Below are 16,172 nucleotides of genomic sequence, written 5' to 3' on the forward strand. Positions count from 1 at the left end.
GGTGGAATTGGCATTATCCTTGGAAGTCTTCCATGTTTAGGGACTAGTGGCACCTGGCCAGAGATTCAGAAAATCAGGATGCAGGTCCTATAAATTTCTCTTACTGCGAGAACCAATATTATCAGTCATATCCTGGGACAACCTAGAGCGCTACTGGGCTACAGAGGGCTGGAGAGAGGAGACACTGATAGCAGAAATGAGCATATTTTCTTTAATGGATCCTTCTCCACACTGGACCCAGCAAGGATCTGAGGATCATGTAGGTATCCTAGAGGGCTTTCAATGACTTGTTATAATGACTTAGAATCCTGTAGTCAGGAGTCCCAAGTAGACCCATAGCCTTGCTTGACAGTTCTTCTTTTTTAGGATAACTTTGAAATGGGTACTTTGATTTAGGGACACAGCAAAATTTCTTTCTCCCACATGTTCCCCTCCTCTTCTCATCTTCTTTGCAAGTTCCCCTGCATCTGCCAATTTTTCGGTAGCACTTTTTGACCCATCCATCTGTCAAAATAAATAAAGAGATGAATAAATAAATGAATAAAAAAGAGTAAAGACTATTGTACTGCCTTAGTTTCCTAGGGCCATCATAACAGAATAACACAAAGTGAGTAACTTTTAAGAACAGAAACTTACTGTCTCATAGTTCTGAAGGCTAGAGGTCTGAATTCAGGGTGTAGGCAGTGCTATGCTCTCTTTCTGTTGGCTCCAGGGGAAGATACTTCCTTGTTTCTTTCAGTTTCATGGTAACCCCAGGCACTTCTTCGTGTTCATTGGCTTGTAGATGGATCCCTACATGGCGTCTTTTCCCTGTGTGTTTGACTTTGTTACCGGCTTGTTCTCCCCTTTTGTAAGACACCAGTCAAGAGGTTTTAGGACCCACCCTACTTGGGCATGACCTTGTTAACCTAACTGATAACATCTGCAAAGTAAAACCTCGTTTCCTCAAGCAAGGTCACATTCACAGGTGCAGGTGTTAGGATTTCAAAATAGTTTGGGGGGACACAATTCAAAACATAACACTAGAGTAAAGCCTGTTAGACTACGAATGTTGGTAGTCGTACTAATAATGGTCAGAGTAAACATTTGTCTTGAAACCTCAGCATTCTTGGGAAGATTAAATAAATCTATGCATGTAGAATGCCTTGGAAACCCTGGTGGCGTAGTGGTTGAGTGTTAAGGCTGCTAACCGAAGGGTCGGCAGTTCAAATCTGCCAGGCGCTCCTTAGAAACTCTGTGGGGCAGTTCTACTCTGTCCTATAGGGTCGCTATGAGTCGGAATCGACTCGACGGCAACGGGTTTTTATGTAGAATGCCTACTGCTGGTCTTGACGTGTAGTAAAAAAAACTACAGTAGGTACAAGTAATTATTTCTTTTTCTCCAGCTAGCTTATTGGAGTTTATTCCTATAGTTATGATGTCTCCATCGCTGTCATTTTTCAGTCTCACCACCTCTAGTACCTCCTCTTCCCTAAATTTAGGCGCTTGCCAAGGAACAGGCCTAAGCTTTCAATTACCTGTCTTTTCTCTATGTTCATTATTCATTCAACAGCTATTTATTGATCACCTACAATGTGCCGGGCACTGTTCTAGGTGCTTATAACAAAGCAATGAACAAAGCAGACAAAGATCCCTGGCCTTGTGGAGTTGACATATGATAGACAGCCAGCAAAATAGATAAGTAACTTTATAGTAGTATAGAGGATAGTAAGTCCTATGGATAGAATAAAAAGTATAATAGGGTAAGGGAGCATCAAGAATGTCATAGCCAAAGGGGGAAAGGTTGCAATTAGAGGTCAAGATAGGATTCATTGAGAAGGTGACTTTTCAAACATAGACTTGAATGTGGTAGCAAGAAATCGAACCAAGCAGATATTGGGAGGGAGGCTGTTACAGGCAGAGATCAGGCAGTTAAAGGCCCTGAAATGGGAACAAGGTCAGTGTAGCTGGAGAGGAGTGAATGAGGGAGAAAAGGTAAGGGTGAGGTTGGAGAGGTAACAGGGAGTCAGAACAAGTAGGGTTTTATAAACTTTTACTTTTACTCTAAGGGAAGTGGGGGGCCGTTGAAGCATTGTGAGCCCAGCATACTACTTACATCTTAAAGCAACCATTCTGGTTGCTCTATTGAAGATTGACTGTGGAGGGAGCAAGGCAGAAATACGATGATCTCAATAAGAGGACAGGGTAGACATCCAGTCATCCACGCAGGAGATGACTATGGCTTGAACCAGGGTGGTACAAACGGAGGTAGAGAAAGGTGGCTAGATTCTGGATATATTTTCAGGTTAGAGACAAAATGATTTCCTGGTCAGTTTTACTTAGGATGTGAGAGAAAAGGAGGAGTCAAGATTTTTGGCCTAAGCCAAAGAGTGGACTTCATGCTAAGTGAAGTGAGGAGAGTTGTGCATGGAGCAGGCTTGTGGTACAGTATCAGGGTTTATCTTTTGGACATTTTGAGGTTGATATGTCTATTATTCATACAAGTGAAGATGTCTATAAAGTGATTGGATATGTGAGTCTGTAAGGTATAAAATGGAGATAGAAATGTATATATGACCATCAAGGTTATGAAATTGTGTGGAATGACCAAAAGAATATGGCCAAGGCCATTTGTAAGTCAGAAACAAGAGCAGAGAATGGGTCAAGAATTCTGAGAACGAGCAATAAAAACAGCATAGTGAGTTGATGTGAAAGCAATGTGAAGGAGCAATGGAAGCAAGGAGGAGAAGGTGATCAGCTGTGTCAAATGCTGCCAAGTAGGATGAGAACTGAGAACTGGCCATTGTATTTAGCAGAGTCAAGAACAGTTTTGTTGGAATGGTGGGAGTGGAAGCCTGATTGGAATGGAGAGGAGATAGTGAGAACAAGAAATTCAAGAGCTCAGTTGCAAAAGGAAGTAAAAAAAAAAATACATGGTGGGAGTGGGGGTAGAACCAACACTGCTTATTTAATCAACATTGAGTCCTTATATGTGTCAGGCAGAGTCCCTGGGTGGCACAAGCAGTTTGCACTCAAGTACTAGCCAAAAGGTTGGCAGTTCAAACCCACCCAGAAGCACCTCAGAAGAAAGACCCAGCAATCTGCTTCCGAAAGGCCACAGCCTTGAAAACCCTATGGCGCAGTTCTACTCTGCACACGTGGGTTTGTCTTGAGTCAGATCTGACTCAATGACAACTAACAGCAAGAACAACAGGAGAACAGACAGGGAAGAACTTGTCTGACCTAGGATGGTTAGAGAAGGCTTTACAATTGACCTGAAATATGAAGGATGAATGAGGAGAAATAAATCAGGGAAAGAAAGGATGGAAGAAAAGACCAAGCATAAGTAACAGCATATATATTGGCCCAGTGGAAAGAAAAAGAAAGGTGACAAGGGACAGAAGTAAGACAAGGAAAGCCAGACTGTGATTACTAAGGGGGAGATGGTGCACCTTAGTCCTCAAAGAGACATCTTTGCTTTTAAAGACTTGAAAGAGGTCTTTGCAGTATATTTGCCCAGTGTAAATACATCCTTTGGTTTCTGAACTGCTGCTTCCATGGTGCCTATGGTGTAAATTGAAACTGAGGATATATAATGGACCAGACCAGATGGGACAGGATCAGTAAAAATTTTGGATTTTATATTAAAAGCAAAAGAAGGTTGTTTAGAGGTTGTAAGCTTGTAAGGTTGTATCTACGTGTGTTCGTGAATATTTGTGTTTCAACTGATCATATTTGTGATTTAAAAAAATAATTGCCAAAGTAAACAATGCTATTAAGAAGGCCGCAAGAGAAAAGGATGTTTGTGCTAAAGAATATGACTTACATAATTTGGCAACAACACCAACAACAAAACAAGTGTATGTAAGTGTCGTTATTGTTAGATGCTGTGGAGTTGGTTCCAACTCATAGTGACTCTAGGTGCAACAGAACGAAACACTGCCTGGACCTGCACCATCCTCACAATGGTTGCCATGTTTGAGCTCATTGTTGCAGTCACTGTGCCAATCCAACTGTTGAGGGTCTTCTTCTTCCTCACCAATCCTCCACTCCACCAAGCACAATGTCCCTCTCCAGGGACTGTCCCTCCTAAGAATGTATTCAAAGTATATGAGATGAAGTCTTGCCATCTTTACTCGTAAGGAGCATTCCAGCTGTACTTCTTCCAAGACAGATTTGTTCATTCTCCGGGCAGTCCGAGATATAGTCAATATTCTTCACCAGTACCATAATTCAAAGGCATCAATTCTTCTTCAGTCTTCCTTATTCATTGTCCAGCTTTCACATGCATATGAGGCGACTGAAAATACCATGACTTGTGTCAGGTGCACCTTAGTCCTCAAAGAGACATCTTTGCTTTTAAATACTTGAAAGAGGTCTTTGCAGTATATTTGCCCAGTGTAAATACATCCTTTGATTTCTGAACTGCTGCTTCCATGGGCATTGACTGTGGATCCAAGTAAAATGAAATCCTTGACAACTTCAAACTTCTCTCCGTTTATCATGATGTTGCTTATTGGTCCAGTTGTGAGGATTTTTGTTTTCTTTATGTTGAGGTATAATCCATACTGAAGGCTGTGGTCTTTGATCATCATCAGTAAGTGCTTCAAGTCCTCTTCACTTTCAGCAAACAAGGTTGTGTCATCTGCATATCACATGTCGTTAATAAGTCTTCCCCCAACCCTGACACCAAGTTTTTCTTCGTATAGTCCAGCTTCTCGGATTATTTGCTTACCATACAGATTGAATAACTATGGCAAAAGGATACAACAATGACGCATAACTTTTCCGATTTTAAACTACTCAATGTGCCCTTGTTTTGTTCCAGCGACTGCCTCTTGGTCTATGTATAGATTCCACATGAGCACAATTGAGTGTTCTGGAATTCCCATTCTTCGAAATGTTATCCATAATTTGTTATGATCCACACAGTCGAATGCTTTTGCATAGTCAATAAAACACAGGTAAGTATCTTTCCAGTATTCTCTGCTTTCAGCCAACATCCACCTGATATCAGCAGTGATACCCCCTATTCCACGTCCTCTTCTGAATCTGGCTTGACTTTCTGGAGGTTTCCTGTCAAAGTACTGCCACAACTGTTTTTAAATTACCTCGAGCAAGATTTTACTTGCATGTGGTATTAATGATATTGTTCGATAATTTCCGCATTCTGTTGGATCACCTCTCTTTGGAATGGGTACAAATATGGCTCTCTACCAGTCAGTTGGCCAGGTAGCTCTCTTCCAAATTTCTTGGCATAGACAAGTGAGCACCTCAAACTCTACATTCATTTGTTGAAACATGTCAATTTGTATTCCATCAATTCCTGGAGACTTGTTTTTCATCATTCCCTTCAATGCAGCTTGGACCTCTTCCTTCAGTACCATTGGCTCTTGATCATATGCTACCTCTTGAAATGATTGAATGCCAACCAATTCTTTTTGGTACAGCCTCTTTTGATGCCTCTTGTGTTGTTCAATATTTTGCCCATAGAATCCTTCATCATTGCAACTTGAGGCTTGAATTTTTTCTTTAGTTCTGTCAGCTTGAGAAACGCCGAGCATGAATAGGCATATATGTGTATGGGAAGGTACAGGTGAGTACGTATCTGTGCACAGATAGAAGTATCTATATGTATGTATACATACATGCATATATATTCATATAGGACACAGTTACAGATACTTCTCAGACACCAAACACCTTGCAAGAATGATTTTTTGGGTTTGAAGGCTTAGGACTTCAGTCTCATGGGATGACTCAGTCAATTGACCTCACAAAGTTAATTTTCTGCATTCTAATGTGGTGAGTAGTATCTGGGGTCTTAAAAGCTTGTGCCCAGCCGTCTAAGATGCAAGTATTGGTCTCTACTCATCAGGAGCAAAAGAGAAAGAAGGAAACCAAAGTCTCAGAGAAGAAACTAGTCTACAGGATTGATAGCCTACATAAGCCACAGCCTCATCTGCCCTGAGACCAAAAGAACTAGCTGATGTCCAGCTACCACTACTGACTGTTCTAATCAGTGCCTGATAGAAAGGAAGAAAAATGCAGAAGAGAATTCAGATTCTTAAAAGGTCCATTGTAAACGTTCACTTAAAGCTCAATAAAAATTATTAAAAAAAAAAAAAGTCCAGACTTACTGGACCAGCTGAGACTAGAGGGCTTCCTGAGACTATTGCCCTGAGATACTCTTTAAACCTTGAACCGAAAATATCCCGTATCCCATGAGGTCACCTTTTAACAAAATAACAGATTGGCACACAAAACAAAGGATATTATCCATTAGTACGGTGCTCCATTAAAAATCATCTATATGAGACCAAAAGGTCAACAATTAATCTACAGCAAAGATGACAAGATAAGGGGGCAGGGAAGCTAAAGTACTGGAAATGGAACAACCAGAACCCAATTAAAGAGAATGTTGGCCCATTGTGAAAAATGTGACTGTCACTGAGCAGTTTGTGTAGAAACTGTCAAAAGGGAACCCAATTTGCTGTGTAAACTTACACCAAAAAATTACTAAAAAATAAATAAATAACTGAAAATCTTAGAACTGATGGGGGGCCAGAGAAGATGGAGGTAGACAAGAAGGGAGGCCATTGCAGGATTCAGTTGAGAGATGGTGGTATCTTGGTTTAAATTACAGACGCCTTCCACTTATCTTTGCGCCAAACTTGCTCCTTGGAGATTATTCCCAATTTTCTCTTCTCACTGGGACTTTTAGACAGCAAACATAAGGGTCATAGTGACTCTTCCTTTTCTATCCCAATATTCCATGAGTCACTATGCAGACTCTTCCTTCAAAATGTCTCTCACATCTGCCACTCCCTCTTCTGTTCCAATTGTCCTTAGGACATACTGAAGCCTCCTCAGAGTTAGTCTAGGATTCAGTGTTTGGCAAAGACTTTCAGCTTGAAGAGCTGATCCAAAAGAGTATTTGACTTGCAACAGCAATGACCCAAAAGGAAATCATGGAAATAAAAATTGTAAACTTCAATTAGACAGACTTATAAAACAAAAGGAGACTAAAGGGGCCCAAGAGCCCAGGGGCAAGGACTAGAAGGCAAGAAGGAACAGAAAATCTGGTAATAGGGAACCCAAGGTCGAGAAGGGAGAGTGTTGTCATGCCGTGGGTTTGTTAACCAATGTCATAAAACAATATGTGTGCTAACTGTTTAAAGGGAAGCCAGTTTGTTCTGTAAACCTTCATCTAAAGTTCAATTAAAAAAGTGAGAAAAAACAGTTGCATGAACAACCACTGCTACCCTTTCTGTTGTTGTTGTGTGCTGTTGAGTGGATTTTAACTCACAGCAACCTCATGTGTTACAGAGTGGAAGTGCCCCATAGGTTTTTCTAGGCTGTAACCTTTACGGAGGATCCCTGGTGGCCCAGGGGTTCAGAGCTCAGTTGCTAACTCAGAGGTTAGCAGTTGGGACCCACCAGCCCCTCCTCAGGAGAAAGGTGTGGCAGTCTACTTCTGTAAAGACTGCAGCCTTGGAAACCCTGTGGGGCAGTTCTACTCTGTTATATGGGGTCGCTGTGAGTTGGAATCGACTCAATGGCACACAAAAGCAATGTGCTGTGGATATAACCCCATTTGTGAATAGGGTTTTCTTTGTTACATTAATGAGGCCATGTCAGTGTAGAGTGTATCGAACTACTCAATTTTGAGTTATAAAAAGAGCAGATTAGGCACAAAGAAGCAAGCACAAAAAGATCTCCACGCCGCAGGGAGATCACTAAGGAATCAAGGAACACCAGGACTACAGAAACTGAAAGAGATCTTCCCCCAGAGACGACAGAGAGACTTCCCTAAAAATGGTGCCTGAATTTGGACTTCTTGCCTCCTGAACTGTGAGAAAATATATTTCTATTCTTTAAAACAAACAAAATAGTAAACTTTAGAACATCCTGGAAGTCTCGGGAAAATATTTCCATTAGAAAGCTATGCACTACCTGCCCCTGAAGCCTGTTATAGTGTTAGAGTTTTGGCCATGTTCAATCTGGAATCCAGAATCTTCAGTCCTAACACCAGCTCTATACCTTGGGCCTATTTTTACAGATTTGTAGATATCTGAAGACAACCTGAAAATTGTTCACTACATTTTCTAACACAATAGCAAGATGCTTCCTCTGATTTCTCTAAACCCAGACCAACTTCTCTAAAGGAGCAATCAAAGCCAAATGACAAGGGGGAGGTGAAGTAATAGGACTGCTTATCACAAGATGTTGTATAAACTGGAAGTAGGGTTGAAGTGAGAGATGCCTGTGTTGAGACCCTGTTGACAGATGGGCTGAAGGCATTAAAGACACTAGGGATACTGGGGTTGCTTCTATCTATGAAAGGGACTTCATACACAACACCCTAGCCTCAGTTGATATTCCCTAGTGTTATGGATTGAATTGTGTCTACACAAAAAGTGTGTCAACTTGGTTAGGCCATAATTCCCAATATTGTATGGTTGTCCTCCATTTTGTTGTCTCTTGTAATTATCCCATGTGTTGTAAATTCTAACCTCTATGACATTAATGATGCAGGATTAGAGGCAGTTATGTTAATGAGGCAGGACACAAACTACAGGATTAGGTTCTATCTTGAGTCAATCTCTTTTGAGGTATAAAAGAGAAAAGCAAGCAGCTAGGAGAAGGGACCTCCTATCACCAAGAAAGAAGAGTGTGTCCTTTGGACCTGGGGTCCCTGCACTGAGAAACAACTAGCCCCAGGGGAAGACTGATAATAAGGACCTTCCTCCAGAGCCAACAGAGAGAGGAAGCCTTTCCCTGGAGCTGACACTCTGGATTTGGACTTCCAGCCTCCTGAACTATGACAGAATAAATTTCTGCTTGTTAAAGCCATCTACTTGTGGTATTTCTATTATAGCAGCACTAGATAACTAAGACACCCAGGTTCCCTAATGAGAAGCACTATCATGATAGGGGGCGATGGGCTGCCCTTATTGTAGAGGCATATTCACTAGAAGACTTTTCACCAGCTGTCAGCCATCTCTATGGACTGCACTCACCCCCATGCATGTTCAGTTTCCCAGTGATTCTACAGGTAGGACCCTGTTCTTGCTCTCTTTTCCCTCCTTTCCATAGTTCTGGTTACCTGGAGCAGCCTGAGCCAGGACCACAGTGACAGCTAAGGCCAGGAACAGGAGTTTAATGTCTCTTGAGAAGGGTGAAGAACAAGCAGGCAACATATCGAATGTGCAGAGAAGGTGAGTCTGCTCTCTGGGTTTTATTGACCTAAGTAGGGCTGAGTCACGGACAACAAATCAGGCAAGGGCAGAATGTTGCACTACCCAGAACATCAGCCTGCAGGACAGCAGTGTAAATTAATCACCCAATGTTCAGAGTCCTGCTCTAGAAGTCTCTGGAGAGGTTGAAGGCATCAGGGTAGGAGGTGCAAGTCCTACAAAAGTGTGGGGCATTGTGGAGAGATTGGACCCACTTTCCAAGAAGACTTTCCTATTCCTGTCCTTGAGTAGTTCAATCTCCTCACCAGTGTTCTCACAGCCTCTGTGCTTCCTTCTCTCTCTCACAATGTTGATCATGATGTTTTGGGACTGTCTTTTCTAGTTCATCCCTGTCCCTCCTCCACCAGATTGACACCATCAAGGACAACTGTCAGCAGCCTAGATGAGGTTCAGGACATCTGTTTTCCCCTTGGGATCTGGGCAGGACCTTCAGTGAGCACCACCACCATCCACTGAATTTCCTTGTTTGTCAGCAACTGAACCTCACAGAACCCTCACAAGATAGTAAAAAAAAAAAATTTTTTTTTTAGGTAGACTTCTCTCAGGGTTACACAGTGCTTAGGAAGGGCGGTCTGGATTCAGACCTGGCTTAATAATAAAACACCAGGGATCTTTTATTATCTATGCAGTGTAGGAGTTAGGAGCATTGAAGTCAGAAAAGAGAGAAAAAAAAACAACAACCTAGATTTGAATCCTGATTCTGCTAACTGCTAGCTGTATGACTTGGAGAAAGTTATTTAAAATTCCTGAGTCTCCATTATCTTATCTATAAATTAGAAACTGTAATATTTATTCCTTAGCTAACAAAGGTTTTATAGAATTAGGTGATTTTTTGGAAAACAGTACTTTGGACAGTGCAGGCATGAAGAATAAAGTTACAAATAAAAGTAAAATAGAGCACACATTCTATCATCCCAGGGGATTATACCTAAATAACGATTGAGGCAGCAATGGGCTAAAGAGAGTCTGAAAGGCATGTTCTGTGCAGGCCCAGAGGGCAGAACTAAATGCCCTGGGTGGAAGTTACAGGGGGGTGAGCAAGTAGGTTTAAATTCATGAGAAAAATCTTGTATACAGAATTCCTTGCTAGATGCTACTTCTTTGTCGGATATGTGGTTTGCAAATACTTTCTCCTAATCTGTGACTTGTCTTTCCATCTTCATGAAAGTGTCTTTTACAGAGAAAAGGTTTTAATTTAGATGAAATCCAATTTGTCAATTTTTCCTTTTATGAATCGTGCTTCTGGTGGAAGTCTAAGCTTAGCCCTTGATCTCAAAGATTGTGTTCTATTTTTTCCCCAAGGACTTATAGTCTTGAATTTTTTTTTTTTTATTTAAGTCTGTGATCAATTTGGAGTTAACTTTCACATCAAGCATGAGACTTAGTTCAAGATTTTTTATTTTTGTATTTTTGCCTATTGCTGTCCACTTGCTCCAGCACCATTTGTTGAAAAGGCTATCTTTCTTCCATTGAATTGTATTTGTGCCTTTGTCAGCATTCAATTGGGCATACCTGTGTGGGTCTATTTCTGGGTTCTATATCCCTCCACCAATACCACATTGTCTTGTTTACTCTAGTTACATAATAAGTCTTGAAATTGGATAGACTAATTTCTCCCACTTTATTTTTATTTTTCAAAACTGTTTTAGCTGTACTAGTTCTTTTGCCTTTCCTTAAATATTTTAAAATATTCCTGTCTATAGCTACGATAAATCTTGCTGGGATTTTGATAGGAATTACATTAAACCTATATATCAATCTAGGGGTAATTGTCACCCTTACTTAACAACGATTGTAAGGATGGCGCAGGACCGGGCAGTGTTTCGTTCTGTTGTGCATAGGGTCACTATGAGTCAGAACCGACTCAACAGCACCTAACAACAACAACAACATCACCCTTACTATACATTTAAGTTCATGTACCCGTTCCAAAGAAAGGCAATCAAATGGGCTGTGGAAACTATTGAGCAATGTCATTAATATCACATGCTAGCAAAATTTTGCTGAAGATAATTAAAAAAATCACTTCAACCGTACATCAACAGGGAATTGCTGGAAGCTCAAGTCCAATTCAGAAGAGGACGTGGAATGAGGGATATCATTACTGATGTCAGATGGAGCTTGACTGAGAGCAGAGAATACCAGAAAAATATTTACCTGTGTTTTATCTACTACACAAAGGCATTCGACTGTGTGGATCATAACAAATTATAGATAACATTATAAAGAATGGGAATTCTAATTATCAATTCTAATTCATAATTCTTAATTATGCTCATACAGATCCTATACATGGCTCAAGAGGCAGTTGTTGGAAAAGAACAAGGGGGATACTGCATGGTTTAAAATTGGAAAAATTGTGAAGCAGGGTTGTATCCTTTCACTTTATGAATTCAATCTGTATGCTGAGCAAATAATCTGAGAAGTTGGACTATGTGAAGAAGAATGCAGCATCAGGACTGGAGGAAGACTCATTAACAACCTGCAATATGTAGATGATACAACCTTGCTTGCCAAAAATGACGACAACTTGAATCACTTACTGATGAAGGTCAAAGACTATACATAGCCTTCAGTATGGATTACCCCTGAACATGAAGAAAATAGAATCTTCACAACTGGATTAATAAACAACATCATGATAAATGGAGAAAAAATGTAAGTTGTCAATGATTTCATTCTACTTGGATCAACAATCAACATCCATGAAAGCAGCAGTCAAGAAACTGAACAACATATTGCACTGGGCAAATCTGCTGCAAAAGACATCTTTAAAGTTTTTAAAAGCAAAGATGTCACTTTAACTACTAAGGTGTGTCTGACCCAAGTCCTAGTCTTTACAGTCGCCTCACATGAATGTGAAAGTTGGACAATGAAAAAGGAAGACAGAAGAATTAATGCATTCAAATTGTGGTGTTGGTGAAGAATATTGAAGGTAACATGGACTATCAGTAGAATAAATAAGTCAGTCTTAGAAGAAATACAACCAGAATGCTCTTTAGACATGAGGATGGCGAGATTTCAGCTCACTTACTTTGGACTTGTCATCAGGAAAGATCAATTGTTAGAAAAGGGCACCATGTTTGGTAAAGTTGAGGGTCTGTGAAAACAAGGGAAACCCTCAGTGAGATGGATTAACACTATAGCCACAATAATGGACTCAAGGTGGTACAGGACAAGGCAGTGTTTCATTCTGTTATACACAAGGTCGCCATGAGTCAGAGCCAATTCGACAGTAACTAACAAGTTCATGATCCATTTTAAATTAGATTTTGCATAAGATGTGCTATTTAGGTCAAGGTTTATTTTATTTTTTATGGAAGTAGAGTTGCTCCAACACCATTTGTTGAAAAGGCTACCTTTCCTCCATTACACTGCTGTTGCACCTTTGTCAAAAATGAGTTGAGCATAGTTATATGGATCTGTTTCTGAGTTCTCTGTATTCTGTTTCATTGGTTTATGTGTTTTTCCCTCCACCAGTGCCACAATGTCTTGATTACTGTAGCTATATAGTGAGCTTTAACGTGTGATAGAGTGGCTCCTCCTACTTTATTCTTCTTTTTCAAAATTGCTATACTATAGTAGGTACATGGAGTTCTGGTGACACAGTGGTTAAGAGCTCAGCTGCTAACCAAAAGGTCTGCAATTTGAATCCACCAGCCGCTCCTTGGAAACTCTATGGGGCAATTCTACTCTGTCTTACAGGATTGCAATGAATTAGAATTGACTTGACAGCAATGGGTTATAGTAAGTACATGTATGTACAACCATATAAAATTTAGAATAAACTTGCCTTATCTCTCATTTTTATAGGAATTACCTTAAACTTACAAATTAACGTGGGGAAAATTACCACCTTTACAATGTTGTCTTTTACAATTTATTAACACAATGTGCCTCTCCATTTCTAGATCTTCTTTGATTTCTTTCATCAACATTTAAAAATTTTTCAGCAAGTGTGCCCTGTACATGTTTTTTATACTTATTTCTAAGTATTTATTTTACTTTGGAGCAATTGTAAATGCTATTGTCTTTTTAATTTTGGTTTCCATATGTTTCTCATTAGTATATAAAAATATGGTTAATTGTGTAATGACCTTGATGAGCTCATTAGTTTGGAGTATTTTTGAAGACCCAACCCAGTGCCGTCGAGTCGATTCTGACTCATAGCGACCCTATAGGACAGAGTAGAACTACCCCATAGGGTTTCCAAGGAGAGCCTGGCGGATTCGAACTGCTGGCCCTTTGGTTAGTAGCCGTAGCACTTAACCACTACGCCACCAGGGTTTTTGAAGATCCCTTGGGATTTTCTATGTAGCCAACTATGCTTAACAACTGCATCACCAGGGCTCCTTCAGTATGATGTTAACTTTAGATGTGTTTGTTATCTTTAAATCTTTCAAGATGTTAACTTTAGATCTTTATTGTTGAGAGAACTGCCCTTTATTACTAGTTTGATGAGAGTTTTGTCATTAATGGGTGAGGAATTTCATCAAATGCTTTTTCTGAGGCAACGTATATGATCATATGATTTTTCTTCTTTAGCCTGTTTTTTAGCGTGTTGGAGGCAACCACTGTTATGATTATTTCCACCATAGTTTAATTTCATCTGTTCTAGAGCCCCATATAAATGAAACAACTATTATAACACTCCATTCTCCATAGTGAACAGTTACAGGCATAACCGTCATGGGAGTGTGATGTGATGGTGCAGCACATGCCCTCTGCATTGGTAAAAACCCCTGCCTTTTTTTTTTTTTACTATTTAGCAGTAGTGCAACTACGTGTGTTACCGAATCCTCTTTGCTTCAGCATTCTTATCCTCTAGCTGGTTTAAGAACAGTATTCAATTATGGGTTCATTGCAAACGATTAAATGAGATGAAGAATGTGGACAACTTAGCAAATACTAAATGTTCAAAACTGTTAGCTGAAAGTATAAATTTTTTAAATAGCCAGTATAGGTAATGTACAGGTATTTTCATCTGATTCACTATTAATAAGGACATTTAAAGTTCCAGTTGTGTCTGTGTTTTCTGGAGCATTTGGTGTTGGGTTGCATAAAACTATACCACAGGGATTCATGTAGCATCATAAGAAGGGGAAAGGTAAGAAATACATTTTTGCCTATTCATATCCTAAACACACAGACACCCTAATGCAACCTAAAATAAACGATAATGCAAAGTGCCTCTGAAATTCTTTTTTTTTTAATGTGAAAATGAAGTTGTGAAGGAGTGAAAGCATGCTTCCCTAGGAGAAAAAGGAAGAATGCGATTCCTGTCTAAGGCTGTCTCCACTTGAGACCACCCAATCCTGAAACTCCAAATGGCTTATCCCCAAACACTCGGTGATCTCAACTACTTACTGATCTCCCTGGAGGGCAGGTGCATGTCTAGAGAAGTTCAGAACAAGAACGTGCATAAAAGTGCTACTGTCATAAGTGCTACTGTCATGACATGCACAACCTTCAGTGGTGTGACCCTTTCACAGGACCCTGTGGTAATTCTGGACAGCTTCTGCTGTTATCATTGCTGCTTCTTTCTGTTTTTTTCCCCTTATCTGGGCAGATCTTTTCTTTCCATTGGACTGAAGCAGACTCGCTTCATGCTCTCTAACTGTATGACCTTGAGCATATTACTTCACTTTTGGGTAAACCATTTTCCTTCTCAAAGATTTAATATACTCATTTGTAAAGTGACAAGTTGAGACTAGGTTATCTCACTGACTCAGGCTCCTGACCCAGATCCCATTAACCGTATCTCTGCCCTTACCTGGGCCTCAGTTTGCACATCTATAAAGTGGAGGTTGGAGCCCCTGGGTAGTGCAAACAGTTAACACACTCTACTGCTAACTAAAAGATTGGAAGTTTGAGTCCACCCAGAGGCTCCTGAGAAGAAAGGCCTGGTGACCTTCTTGTGAAAAATCAGCCATAGAAAACCCTGCGAAGGACCGTTCTACTGTGGCACACATGGGGTTGAAGTGGCACCTGGCTGGCTGTTGACTGGTGAAAGTGGAGGTTGGGCTGGGGTCATAGATGATAAAGAAGCCAGTTCTCCTGGGAAGGACACTGCAATTGTGCTCAGGATCAATGAGAAAGAATTCTGCGGTTAGATAGAAATGCTTGCCTTGAGCACAGAAATGGGCAGAGGCATCACATGTGCTGTATATTTGGCATCTATTTTTTTACCATTCCTAAGATTATCTAGGAGGTATTTTACAGGACATTATATATGTATGTGTGTGTGTGTGTGTGTATATATATTTTATATGTATATATGTATGCGTGCGTATATATATACAGAGAGATAAGAGAGCCCTGGTGGCCCAGCGGTTAAGACCTCAGGCTGCTTACCAACAGGTCAGCAGTTTGAATCCACCAGCCACTCATTGGAAACCCCATGGGGCAGTTCTACTCTGTCCTACAGGGTCACTCTGAGTCAGAATGAACTCACTGGCAACGGGTTTGGTTTTATATATATATAAAACCCACTGCTGTTGAGTCGATTCCGACTCATAGCGACCCTACAGGACAGAGTAGAACTGCCCCATAGAGTTTCCAAGGAGCGCCTGGAGGACTTGAACTGCTGACCCTTTGGTTAGCAGCCATAGCATATATATATATTTATATAAATTCAGGAGCCATGGTGGTGCAGTGGTTAAAGCAATTGACTGCTAGCTGAAAGGTTAACAATTTGAAACCACCAGCGGCTCTGCAGGAGGAAGGTGTAGCAGTCTGCTTCCACAGAATTTACAACCTTGGAAACTCTATGGGGTCGCTATGAGTTGGAATTGACTTGACGGCAGTGAGGTTTCTTATACATAAATTATATATTATACATAATTTATATATATTATATATAATATTTTATAAATATAATTCAGGATAAAATGGTTTTATTAAACTTTTAATATGGGCCTCAGATCTGATCTG

General features: G+C 40.3%; 1 protein-coding gene across 1 annotated transcript; it reads right to left on the bottom strand.

Annotated features, from left to right (window-relative positions):
- Positions 1-268: 268 nt before the first annotated feature.
- DEFB115 (defensin beta 115) lies at positions 269-9,182 on the bottom strand. Its single transcript, XM_049869141.1, has 2 exons — positions 9,089-9,182; positions 269-504 (listed from the first exon to the last, which is right to left on the bottom strand). Exons 1-2 carry the CDS (start codon positions 9,180-9,182, stop codon positions 269-271), a joined length of 330 nt encoding a protein of 109 aa, XP_049725098.1.
- Positions 9,183-16,172: the final 6,990 nt, after the last annotated feature.

The sequence above is a fragment of the Elephas maximus genome, chromosome 25 (genome assembly GCF_024166365.1).
Source record: "Elephas maximus indicus isolate mEleMax1 chromosome 25, mEleMax1 primary haplotype, whole genome shotgun sequence".
Lineage (NCBI taxonomy): Eukaryota > Metazoa > Chordata > Mammalia > Proboscidea > Elephantidae > Elephas > Elephas maximus.